This window comes from Helianthus annuus, chromosome 11 (genome assembly GCF_002127325.2).
Source record: "Helianthus annuus cultivar XRQ/B chromosome 11, HanXRQr2.0-SUNRISE, whole genome shotgun sequence".
NCBI lineage: Eukaryota > Viridiplantae > Streptophyta > Magnoliopsida > Asterales > Asteraceae > Helianthus > Helianthus annuus.
This window is the reverse complement of record NC_035443.2, coordinates 107193722-107207170: the sequence shown is the minus strand read 5'-3', so window position 1 is coordinate 107207170 and position 13449 is coordinate 107193722. Positions and strand designations below refer to the sequence as shown.

Here is a 13449-nt window from a genome sequence, read left to right as displayed (position 1 = left end):
AGACACCTTATTCCCTAAATCCACACCCTCCTATACGCTTCGTATAGCCCTATACGAAGCGTATAGGGTTGCTTTTCCCGACCAACTTCTGCACCTCGTACAACGTCACATCAGTCAACTTATACGGGGAGTCTAGGCCTGTACGAGGGGCCAATACGAAGGCCCTTAGACGCCTCGTATAGACCTATACGAGGCGTCTTGGACTGACCGATTTGACTATGAAGAGACTATGTCTGACATGACTTAAAGGCATACGGGGAGTAAAGACCTATACGAGGCGTCTTTAGCTCCCATAAAATGCAACCTACAGTGCGTTCTTGGTCCACATCCGAGGTTTCAACAAACAAACACTCACATTCTGTTTGTTCTTTTATTTGTGTTTGCGTTATTATCATCCCGGAGTGTTGAAATGTCATCATATTGGGACGGCAACTATATCTTCGGGCAATATTCTAGCGAAAATTGGGGGCACGAAAGCGTTCCGGTAACAGTTATTAGCGTAAATGTTTTAATTACTTGTTGTTTTCGTTTATTATTTACTAATGATGATACGGTTGTCTATTTTGGAGGAGTCTGGCGTTCCCGATTCTAATGAGCAAGAGGAGGTTGTGTCTAGTATACAAGGAAAACAAAACAGCCCGTTTCTAGATTTGAACAAGCATCCTCCTGTTGATGAAACAGCCCGTGTAGATGACTCATACCATGCTAGTGGATACGGAGGAGACGGTGGATACGGAGGAGACGGTGGATACGGAGGACACGGTGGATACGGAGGAGACGGTGGATACGGAGGAGACCGTGGATACGGAGGAGACCGTGGATACGGAGGAGACGGTGGATACGGAGGAGACCGTGGATACGGAGGAGACGGTGGATACGGAGGAGACCGTGGATACGGAGGAGACGGTGGATACGGAGGAGACGGTGGATACGGAGGAGACGGTGGATACGGAGGAGACGGTGGATACGGGGGATACGGTGGATACGGAGGAGACGGTGATCATCAGCAATTCATTTCCCCGAGCACTCCTTATGTTCATCAAAACAATTCGGACGTTGGAGGATATGGTGGTTATGGTGGATATGGTAGATATGGTGGTGAAGCACCTCCCATTCTGGACAGTCTGTACTTAAAAAAGACGGTATAAATTACTATTTTATTATTAATATTTTATTATTATTATTTTTTTATTATTATTATTATTATTATTATTATTATTATATTATTATATTATTATTATTATTATTATTATTATTATTATTATTATTATTATTAATATTGTCGATGTTACAGGTTTTCAACTCCTTAGATGAACTAAAGAAACGGATACAAGAAATAGCAAATGCGGATGGTTTCGTTATTGTCACCCGTCGATCAAAGAAAATCGGGGGAAGAACCGGGAGGGTATGGCTTGAATGTGATCGTGGTGGTGAGCACCAGAGTACAGCAACACTTAGAAAAGCTGGAAGCAAAAAAACCGGTTGCCCGTTTTACCTGCTGGCTGTCCGAAACCACCCGTATGAAACCTGGGAGATAAAAGACGGAACAATTGAACATAACCACGAACTTTGTGAGGACCTGTCGGCCCACGCGTTTGTGCGAAGGTTTACTCCAAGCGAAATGAAACTGATCGAGCAGCTGACAGCTCAAAACATGGAGCCGCGCAAAATATTTCAAACGATAAGGAAGCAGGACCCCGACAGGTTTCATGTTCAGAAAGACGTTCAAAACGTTGTAGCGAAGATTAGAGCCGAACAAAGACAAGGATTGACTCCCATGCAGTCACTAGAAAATGTGCTGATGAAGAACGACTTTATTTACGAGATCCGGGAAGAACCCGGAACAGAGATCGTAACAGAGATCTTCTTTCTTCATCGGGACTCGAGAGTCTTGTGGCGTGCATTCCCCCACGTCATGATGATCGATGCAACGTACAAGACAAACATATACAATATGCCCTTTATCCAGATTGTTGGTATGACGCCTACCAACAAATCGTTTATTATCGCGCATGCCGTTGTTAGTAAAGAACGGGGTGATAACTTTGTGTGGGTGCTTGAGAGGGTTAAGGCAATGTTGGATGAATGTATGGAGCCACGTGTGATTTTAACGGATAGAGACCTAGCCCTTATGGGCGCGTGTGCTAAAGTATTTCCAGACGCCTCCAGGCTTCTTTGCAGGTGGCACATACAACAGAATGTTATGAAGCACTGCAAGGGTGCCTTCACAGACGACGACTGGAAGAAATTTATGTCATTCTGGGGTTCATTGATTGAGTCTCCATCCATACCCATCTACGACTACCACTTGCGCAACATGCGAAAGCGACTTGTGGAGTGCAAACGTTCTAGTAAGTTTTTCTAATAACATACGACTCACCTATGCAAATTTTATTAAATTATTTTTACTTTTTAGGAGTCTTCAAATACGTGTACGATAACTGGCTAAAAGACTATAAGGAGATGTTTGTCTTTGCGTGGACTGATAAGAGGCGCAACTTTGGTAATCGTACTACAAACAGAGTTGAGAGCCAACATGCCAACTTAAAGAGATACGTCGAAGATAGGAGCTCGCTGGACCGTATAGTTGGTTGTGTCCGGGATATAGTTGAGACACAGTTCGGTGAAATAAGGAAGACTTTTCGAGAAAGCATCGAAAAAACAATGAAACACCACAAACACCCGATGTTTCAACACCTACTTGGAAAAGTATCCCACAAAGCCCTTGACTTGTTGCATGGAGAGGCAATTAGGAGGCTAGATGTCTTGGAGCGCTTTAATTCATCATGTGGTTGCCAAATGTGGCACAGCTGTGGGTTGCCCTGTGCTTGTAGGATAGAAAAGTACATGCGTGAAAGTAATAATTGTTGAACGTACAACACTTGTGTGATATATTTCCTTTTTTCATTTTACTTAAACAATATTGTTTTTAACCGTGCAGAGCGTCCGATTCAACTCGAAGACATAGACGTCTTCTGGCGGAAACTTAACTTCCAAAGTTGTAAATTGATAGACGACTCACTTGACGTGGTCGAAGAGCTAGATGTTGTTAGACAACAATTACAGTCGCACCCCCCAGCTCAGCAAAAAAGCCTGCTTTCAAAGATTAAAGCGGTGTTGACTCCAACGAAATCTACCAAGAAACCACCGGTTGTCCAACAAAATACTCGTGGCCGACCAACAACAAAGCAGGTACAAGAAAGGTTGGACGAGGCCTCTCGTATAGATGAAGAATTGAGGAGAAGCTCCTTCGGTGATGCAAACACGTGCTTTGAAGGTTCACGACAAAGTAAGTACGATAAACCTCGCCACAGCTCGTACGTTCCGTCTCAGGCCTCACAACAGTCGGTTATAAGGTCCCAAAAACCCAAAGCGACCCTAAGCCGTTCAAAGAGTTCTAAGAAGAAAGAGACACGAGATGATCACGGTTTTCCTTTAATCATTGGGGACGAGTACGTGGGAATCATCGAACGGTTTAAGTCTGACATTCCGCCAGTGTTCCATCCGTACGTCTCGTGCATACGAGATGTGATGCCGGACGGTCATTGTGGGTTTCGGTCTGTGGCTGTGGGCTTAGGGATGGATCAGAGTTCATGGGGGCTTATTAGGAGGGACCTTGTCCAAGAAATGGATCAGAACGAATCGATCTGGTTCCCAATATTTGAAGCATGGGCTGATGGTTATTTTCACACGCATCGTCAGGGCCTAATTTGGGATTCAGTGGCCGGTTGTGGGGAGAATCACTGGATGGACTTCCCCTTTGCAGGACTTCTTATTGCACAAACGTACGGTATCGGGGTGCACCTGTTAACGACAACCATGGGTGCGAGTTCCACTTACTTCCCAATACTAAGTCCTCCGGCTAATCAACAACCATTATTCATAACGCTTACACATGTTAACGAGAACCACTTCATACATGTTAAGCTGGAAGGGGATTATCCTATGCCACCAGCACACGGGCTATGGTTGACCCACCGAAGACCCCATACAGAACAATGGGAAGATATGTACTTGCCACGTCTAGAATGGTATACATCGATAATGAATCCTCGGCCAAGATCAAACCCCAGTCTTAATTACATAGATAGTTACACGGAAGAATGATTTTTGTAATTAATAGTATTTTATTGTAATTAATAGAATTTTTTTGTAATTATTAGTATTTTATTGTAATGAATAGAATTTTTTTGTAATTATTAGTATTTTATTGTAATTAATAGTATTTTTTTTGTAATTAATACTATTTTTTTGTAATTAATAGTATTTTTTATTTAATTAATAGTATTTTTTTTGTAATTAATAGTATTTTTTTGGAATTAATAGTATTTTTTTGGAATTAATAGTATTTTTTTAAATTTTTCTACAAAAAAAAAACAACTATACGCTTCGTATAGGACTAGACGCCTCGTATAATATTGCACAAAAGACCATTTAGCCCCTGATATGCCCCCAATCTAGGCTTATTCCAGGGGCTCAAAGGTAATTTTACTCCAACCAGACGCCTCGTACAGACCTGTACGGGGCGTCTGTTTGAGCGGGATTTTGAAAATTCAATTTTTGAATATCTGAAATTCAAAATTTGAATTTTTTGAAAGTGGACGCTTCGTACAGACCTGTACGGGGCGTCTGTTTGAGCGGTTTAAATTTGAATTTTGAATTTGAATTTTGAAAAGCTTTTTGGTTAATTACTATTTTACCCCTGATATGCCCCCAGTATAGCTACTAAGCAGAGGCTCAAAGGTAATTTCAAAGATGGACGACTCGTACAGGTCTGTACGAGGAGTACAGTTGAGGCGGTTACTTTTTCCCCATTTCTTTTTTTAATTAATAAAATGTATTATTAAATTACCATTTTGCCCCTGTTTACCCCTTAGTATAGCCTTTTATCAGGGGCGAAATGGTAATTAACCATTTCAGAAATATCTTTTTGGAATGGTTAATTACCATTTTGCCCCTGATAAAAGGCTATACTGAGGGTTAAACAGGGGCAAAATGGTCATTTACCAAAAAGCATAGACGCCTCGTATAGATCTATACGAGGCGTCTAGGCTTCGTATAACACAGGGGGGGGCCTAGACGACACAGATCACACACACAAACAAAAACACACACATATACGCTGCATTCTGATCTATACGCCTCGTACGTATTTCAACCGTATTTTTGAAGAATCGAAGCATCACCGGTACGTATTTCATCCCGTAGTTAAGTATTTTTGTCTCGTTTATGCCTTTAGACCGTAGGTTTGCCCTAAAAGTTGAATTTTGTTGGGTTTTGGGGGTTTGAGGTTGATGATGATGATGAACTTATAGAACAGGACGCCGAGTATAGCCCTATACGAGTGCTATACGAGGGTCTGTTTTTTTTTTTTTTTTATTGTTATTATTGATTATTGCTATTATTATTGATTATTGTTATTGTTATTAATATTATTATTGTTATTAATTATTATTATATTATTATTATTATTATTATTATTATTATTATTAAATATTATTATTATTCTTAATTATTGTTATTGTTATTAATATTATTATTGTTATTAAATATTATTATTATTATTATATTATTATTAGTATTATTATTATTATTATTATTATTATTATATTATTATTATTATTATTATTATTATATTATTATTATTATTAATTATTATTATATTATTATTATTATTATTATTATATTATTATATCATTATTATTATTATTAAATATTATTATTATTATTAATTATTGTTATTGTTATTAATATTATTATTGTTATTAAATAATATTATTATTATTATTATTATTATTATTATATTATTATTATTATATTATTATTATTATTATATTATTATTATTATTATATTATTATTATTAATTATTATTATTATTATTATTATATTATTATTATTATTATTAGGCAAATTGAAAATAAATAATCCCAACTCACTGTTATTGGCCAATAATAATCTCAACTAATTTAATCACCAATAATAATCCGAACTATTCACTTTTGTTTGTAAAATACTCCCACGTTAAAAGAACACTAACTAGGTTAAAATATTGCTGATGTAGCTTAACATGTGTGGACTGTCGTGGCTGGTTAACATCTTACCTGTGTAAAAAATGATTATTAGCCTCATTTGCACACACAATCGAATGAATTTGCCCAATTTGTAGAATTAGGGTTTTGAAGGATAGTGCGATTGTGTGTGCAAATGAGGCTGATAATCATTTTATACACAGGTAAGATGTTAACCAGCCACGTCAGTCCACACATGTTAAGCCACATCAGCAATATTTTAACCTAGTTAGTGTTTTTTTAACGTGGGAGTATTTTACAAACAAAAGTGAATAGTTCGGATTATTATTGGTGATTAAATGAGTTGGGATTATTATTGGCCAATAACAGTGAGTTGGGATTATTTATTTCCAATTTGCCTTATTATTATTATTATATTATTATTATTATTATTATTATTATTATTATTATTATTATTATTATTATTATTATTATTATTATTATTATTATTATTATTATATTATTATTATTAATTATTATTATATTATTATTATTATTATTATTATTATATTATTATTATTATTATTATTATTATTATTATTAATTATTTATTTATTTATTATTGTTTTATTTATTATTGTTTGTATACGTATACAGTATTTATTATGGAGGACGATCTGATGCCGGGCGGTGACATTCAGATCGAGCCGGTTCAGCAGGGTCCACGACGTAGACAGCGGCCGCCTGTGGATACGCTGCAGGGGCATCCGTATCTAGAGTTTCCCGACGGCACTGACGCCGCCCGTCATTGCCAGAAGCTTAGGAGGATGCACGTTGGATCGCATGCATCGATCGATTGGGATGCGATGGAGGAGATTGCTGAGACGCCGAGAGTGCGTCGGTTTATACCTATCGATTCGCCGTGGCATCGTCTTTTTGACTTGGCGCACACGCCGACCTACAGGGAGCTGCTGGTCGAGTTCCTTTCGTCATTCACATTTCACCCTCCTGGGGAGCCAGTGCAGCTTCCGTACCCAGGTGCTCCCCATCCGCCTGAGATTTCTTTCAGGCTTGCTGGCGTTATGCGTTCGATGACGCTAGCAGAGTTTGCGGTGCGTTTTGGTTTATACATGCAGGAGGAGATCGAGACTGAGATTTACACAGCGGGGCTAGTGGTGGTTGAAAAACCCACTCTTGTAGGGTTTTGGCAGGTGATTGCGGGGGCGGATCATTGGGAGCATGATAAGTCGAAGGGGAGGGTGTCGTTTGTTAGGGACCCACTATACAGGTATGTACGTTTATTATTGCAATTATTGTGATTATATGCACTGTTTATTAATCTCTGTTTTTGTATTTCGCTAACACTATCTGCAGGTATCTGCACCATTTGCTCGCCACTTCTATATCAGCGTGCGGCTACAGCCGTGAGTGGTGTACGACCACAGATCTTTTTTTCCTATATTGTTTGTTGTATAGGAGGCCGTGCGCGCTAGCACACGGTCTAGCCCAGTACTTCGCCTCTGGCCATCACCGGCAGGAGCGCGGATTTTTGTATGGCGGGGCATACGTGACCGTCATTGCCCGTTCATTGGGCCTCGTACCACAGCAGGACCCACATCTACGGACGCCGGCCATCATGCCGACGCGGATGGGTATGCAGTCGCTATGGGGGATGAGGGTTATCAGGAGGTTCCCCGTTGGCCCGCGGTTTAAAAACCGCGACGGGGGCGTATGGGGAGAGGAGGCCCTACCAGAGCATTTCGAGCCCGTTCATCCTCCTGCAGATCCTGCTGATGTAGTGCCCGTGGAGGACCCTCCGGAGGATCTAGACGGTGCAGCGGTGCCACAGCCACCGCCACCTGCCGGGGCACCTCAGTTTCCACGTCACGTTATTCGAGGTGGTGCCCCAGGAGCTGCGCTACATCCGGATGTACGAGCCAGGCTTGACAGGCTCGACGATTTGGTAGGTTGGCTGGTACGGGCGGAGCAGGATAGACGAGAGAGAGAGGGATTACCCCCGATACCGCTTCCACCGGTTCGAGCACCACATCAGCAGCACCAGCCGCAGCAGCAGCACCAGCCGCAGCAGCAGCATCAGGATTCAGATTCGGATTTGGATGCATAGACCTGTTGTTGTTTTTATTGTTATTATGGATGTACAAACTTATCTTATATATTTTTGTTATGGATGTAAACAGTTATCTTATATATGTCATATTTATGTTTGTTTTCAGCTATTCGGTTACTCAATGATTGTTCTCTTAAATTTAGATAATACGGAAACAATATAACCCCCTGAATATAATACGGAAACAATATTTGAAAGAAATAAAATTTTAATCGAAAGAATAATATTTAAAAAGTAAAATGTTAAAAATAATATAATATATTTAAATAGCCGATTTTTAAAAAACAAAAAAAAAAACAACACTTTTTTAAAAATAAAAAAAGAACGATTTTTAAAGGCAAATAGTTAATTTTTAAAAAACAACAACTTTTTATAGTGTAAAAAAGAAAAAAAAAACTTTTTTTAAAACCAAAAAAAATTTCATCAAAAAAACACATCTTCAAAAACTATCCAAAAAACCATACCAAAACCCACCAAAACACCCCTCATTTCAGCAAAAAAAAAAAACACCAAAGATAGACGCCTCGTATAGCCCCATACCCTGCGTATAGGGTTCCTTAAACGTGCCTGACACCCTCTGTACACCCATCGAATTCAGTGCATGGACGCCTCGTATAGACCTATACGAGGCGTCTAGGTTTCAAAAAGTGTGGAATTAGGCGCAGGAGGTGTCCGGATAGTTTCCCCCTAATTCAATCAAGATTAGATTGTAAATGTAAATGAAGAGTTTAACTAATCATAAGTTTATAACTAATAAATTTATTATTTACTAGATAATTTAAACTTGGAAACTCTACAGGCCCGGGTCCTTTTCGCCCATACTAAAAAATTACCCATTTCAACCCGAGCCTATCAAACCGATATCCAGCCTGTCCAACCCACCCATCTTCCCACCTCTATTTTAAAATACAAGGTGTGGTAAATCAGAACAAGATGAGAGGTTGAAATTACCAGTCAAACAGACGAGAATACAAGGTCTTAGCCAAACTATCCCTGCTGAAAGTTGCACCCTGGGGATCAAGGCTTCTCTTGATAACTTCTTCTGGGGTAACCATCAGACGCTTCAATAATGAGTCTTCAAGTGCATGTAGATCACACCTACATATACACACATATACATTGACATGTGCGCACAGAAATGAAAACAGAAAGAAACATGCATATCAAAGCTCTATACACACATTAGCAACTCGGCCGTCACCTGAAGATGAAATTTGGATTTTTCGTCTTTCAGAATTGCTGAATCAATCTCTTCCCCTTTGGCAAATTCAAGATTACCTAGATGTAGAATTGAAGCCACAACTCTAAAAATTGCATCCTGGAAATTGGTATGTTATCGCCATCTTATTACATTACAATATTACACAAAAAGAAACAAACAGTATAACTAACATTCAGTTTGAACATGTTACAACATACAACCTGTTCCTTTTGGCTTATTCCAATAGTATCCATGGCTCTCCTAGTGGCAAGATAATCATGAGCATCATTCACACCAACAAGCTCATAACAATTTGACTGGTTGAGATAGTGAAAAGAAGTTGGATCTCCCAATTTATATTTCTTAACTTCCTTGAAAGTTATGACAGAGTTAGTTAACATTATTTAAGTACTTACATGGTTACATAATTCATAATAATTACCTCAGGAGGTGCTGCACAAAGGAGATAGAAACAGTGATAATTGCGTTCAGGATCAGAAATTTGGCAAACACGAGATCTTTCTAGAAGGTATGTCCGGATGGCCGCCCCAGATATTCTTCCACGCTTATCAAACTGAATCTCAACAAATTTTCCAAAACGGCTGCAGCAAGATAACAAAGAAGCATCAGGATAGTTTCAGCCAATGCAAGGAATAATGAACGAGTACCATATATCAAGAAATGGATTAATTATGGTTATGTTTTACTTCTAACAGGTCATATGGGAAAAAACTCTAAAACTTGATTAAAGATAGGATTGAAATGTTTGATTGCTTACTTAAATAAATTTACTAAAAAGTATACATTATTATTTTATTAATATAGTCTTCGTATCATGATACACTAACCTTAATAAAATTCAAGGAAAAGGAAAAAAAAGTTATGCACCTGGAATTGTTATTTCTAACAGTTTTTGCATTGCCAAATGCTTCCAGAACTGGATTTGACTGCATTTATAAAATTTAATCATGATAATCGGATAGGTTTGCCTAAGAAAGCAAAGATAATACCCTATTAAGTATTATCTAAGCATCAATACATCTATAGAGATAAAGAAATTGTATGTGAAAAGAAAGTGTCTTTTGAATTCCATTCACAGTTAAATATCAAACTAGTTGCTTTTAAACTAGATTCAGTATTTTAATGTATAAATTCTCCAATAGAAGTGAGCCTGACAGACTACCCTCGTCGAATTAGTTTGCATTCATACTTGATTTAGAGGAAAATTTATGGAGACAAAACAAAAACTTAAGTTATTGTGAAATCTTACTTCTAAAACTTGTTGTTCAACTGTCCGTCCCTCGGTACCTTTATGACCACCAACATGTGCAAGATATCGCATAAGCATTTTAGTAGTTTCGGTCTTACCCGCACCACTTTCACCACTGACCAGAATTGAGTTGCTTTTTCCTCCGTTAACCATTTCCCTGGTTGATTTCATATAAGCTTGTAAATGTAACCGTCTCAATGATCTATAAGAGACAAATAAAAAAGGAATATTACCTGAAAGCAATTTCTGCAATTGCAAATACATGAGGACTTAGATCCCCAAATTCTGCCCCTTTGTATTTTTCCATCATGTGAGCATCATACAAATGAGGCAAACTTTGAAATGGGTTAACGGCGATGAGGATATTGCCTGTATAAGTCTGCCACAATGTGAGAGCACATTATAATATTATGGGCCAATCACTGGATTCCCATACATTTTTTTATTCATTTAACATTTCAAAATAACCAGGGCGTTTGTGTTCGTTATGACTGAAAACTATAATCTTTAAATAAAAATAATCTAGAAATAGCATGGATTAACAATTGATTTTTGGCAACTTTCAACATGTTCTGAATGTTTTCGATTTGACCCGTTGGAGTAAAAGGTACCAACTCCAGTGAATAAAATTAGGAAACTAAATGAAATTAGATGTTGAATCCTCTCTTACATAGAGTTTATCACGTTCATATCTGATAGCTAGGTTATGCAAAACTCCAGGCTCATGCAAATACGATAGTTTCGTCATGTCATCAACTCCACCATCAGGATAATCCATTTCTTTCGGGTATACTTTTGAGAGCTTTGTAACAACCTATATAATGAGTTCAAAGACAAGATATTATGAACCTAAACTTGTAACATTATAGATATGCCTGAAAGTGAGTGATGTCAATAACTGAAACTGGTTAAAACTCTGAATAGCATCCATGAATTCTATAAGTTTACAAGCACAAAGTTGACATCCAGCTTTCTTTTCTGATGATATGGTGAAGTTGGTAGACAAAATGAAAATGCTGATAGGAGCATATGAACAACTTACTTTCTTCCCATCAGAAGTTCGGATTTCGGCTTCCGTTCCATCTATTTTCAACATTTCACCATCAATCCAAGCCACTGATGGGTCTGCCACCCATACTTGAGAACCTACGGTGATTTTTTCCGTAGCCGCCTGCATATTGATTCAAAGAATCACTATGCAGCACAGGGAAGAAGAAAAAAGAATTTAACCATGAGAATAAACACTCTAATTATGACAATTCAAACGCCTTGATTAGAAATTTTAACAAACTTTATAATTGCACAACTAACATAAAAGAAGCATCCAATAGTCAGTATCAATGGGTGGAAGCATAACTGCATAACCTCAAAGTTGCCTCAGGTGCGTACAAGAAATCAAGAAAAAAGAACAGTGAAAAAGTGATTAACGTTAGTCACATAATCAAATGATGAAACTTTGAAAAAGTTGTTGGGCAAGACTCGGAATTGAATCTGGTCTTTATATCACAAGATAGACTAAATTGGTCTCAGACTTATTGTTCATTTTTACAATCAAACGGAATCACTGCTGTTTCTCTTATATATACAAATCATATCTACAAGCTCTCTATATACATGTATGCCACAAAAGAACAAGCATAACTACTTGAAGCCAAATATCTTTGTATGTGATCTAAAAAACTTAACGTTAATAATTTGGCAACAAAACTTATTTGCTATGTTCAATGATAATGCTCATCCTTATGAGACAGAATATGCATATATAGGTCACATATATAAGCCACTAAAGTCATAAACACTCAACTCTAAAGTAACTTTTCATGAAACACGAATAATAGTCTCCACAGAATCTACTCTCTCAAGTAATCAATAAACTTTAATCACTGTTTGCATGCTTATTTACCAGTAACACAATGTAAAACAAACAAAAACAGTAACATACCATCTGAACATCAAAATTGAACCTCTATAACAATAAATTCCTTCATCCGTGCCCTCGCAAATCCAGAACGTCCCCAATCTGAACTCTGAAGAGGAATCTTTTCACCATGAAAATGAGAGTACATCAACCAATTCAAGCCATACCAGATCCCTGACCTATAACATTAACATAAACTCAATGTTTGCATTACACTGAATACAAAAATGTTAGCCGAATTAATATTCAGTACTCGTACCCTCAGATTTTCAAAATCAAAGCTCGTTCACTTCAAATCCTTAAAATCGATCGTCTATAAATTGAAATCGAACACAACCGCACCACACGGATTCGTTGAAACAACAGATAGCTGATGAAAATTAGTAAAGTACATCAACCGATTTACGCCATAACAGATCCCTAAACAATTACATCAACCTAAACTCAATGTTTGCATTCCACACACCAAATACAAAATTGATAGCAAAATGCATATATTCAGTACTAGTACCCTCAGATTTTCAAAATCAAAGCTCGTTCACTTCAAATCTTTCAAGCCGAACGCAACTGTACCGCACAATTTTTTGAAAAAAAACAGATAAATGATGAAAACTAGATCGTTTCCGACGAACGTTGAAGATGAATCGTGCGACGGTGGTGGTGAGTTGGCGAGTGAAGCTGGAAAATGGCGATTGGATCTGCGAGAGATTGTTGATTGGACAGGCTAGGGTTTCGGAGCGGTTTCAAATGCCGATTTGTCAGAGCTCTTTGTGGTGGTTGTGCTTCTAAGAGTTCGCGCCATGCACAAATGTTGATGTTTGTTTGTTTGTTGAATGTTGAATTGAATCTATATCTATATCTATATCTTTCTATACTTCATTGATTGCTTTCTATATGAAAGGAGAAAACTCAACGGTTTTTGT

The 13449-nt window shown here is 37.8% G+C and overlaps 1 protein-coding gene across 9 annotated transcripts in view; it reads right to left on the bottom strand.

Annotated features, from left to right (window-relative positions):
- Positions 1-13449, bottom strand: part of LOC110890257 (myosin-9) — a 31179-nt gene extending 17730 nt beyond the window's left edge. For 7 of the 9 annotated variants that reach the window (XR_004873479.1, XR_002564358.2, XR_002564362.2 and 4 more), the window contains exons 1-12: positions 13038-13449; positions 12786-12946; positions 12551-12705; positions 11651-11779; positions 11279-11422; positions 10842-10987; positions 10609-10765; positions 10227-10285; positions 9781-9940; positions 9560-9709; positions 9319-9455; positions 9089-9235 (exon numbers count right to left, since the gene is read on the bottom strand). Coding sequence is in view for 1 of the 9 variants with exons in the window: in XM_022137852.2 (XP_021993544.1) it covers positions 9089-9235; positions 9319-9455; positions 9560-9709; positions 9781-9940; positions 10227-10285; positions 10609-10765; positions 10842-10987; positions 11279-11422; positions 11651-11779; positions 12551-12553 (1232 nt within the window). In the remaining 8 variants the exon portion in view is untranslated. Of the gene's footprint in view, positions 1-9088; positions 9236-9318; positions 9456-9559; positions 9710-9780; positions 9941-10226; positions 10286-10608; positions 10766-10841; positions 10988-11278; positions 11423-11650; positions 11780-12550; positions 12706-12785; positions 12947-13037 lie in introns of those variants that run through there. The other 2 variants (XR_002564360.2, XR_002564365.2) reach the window with 2 other exon arrangements.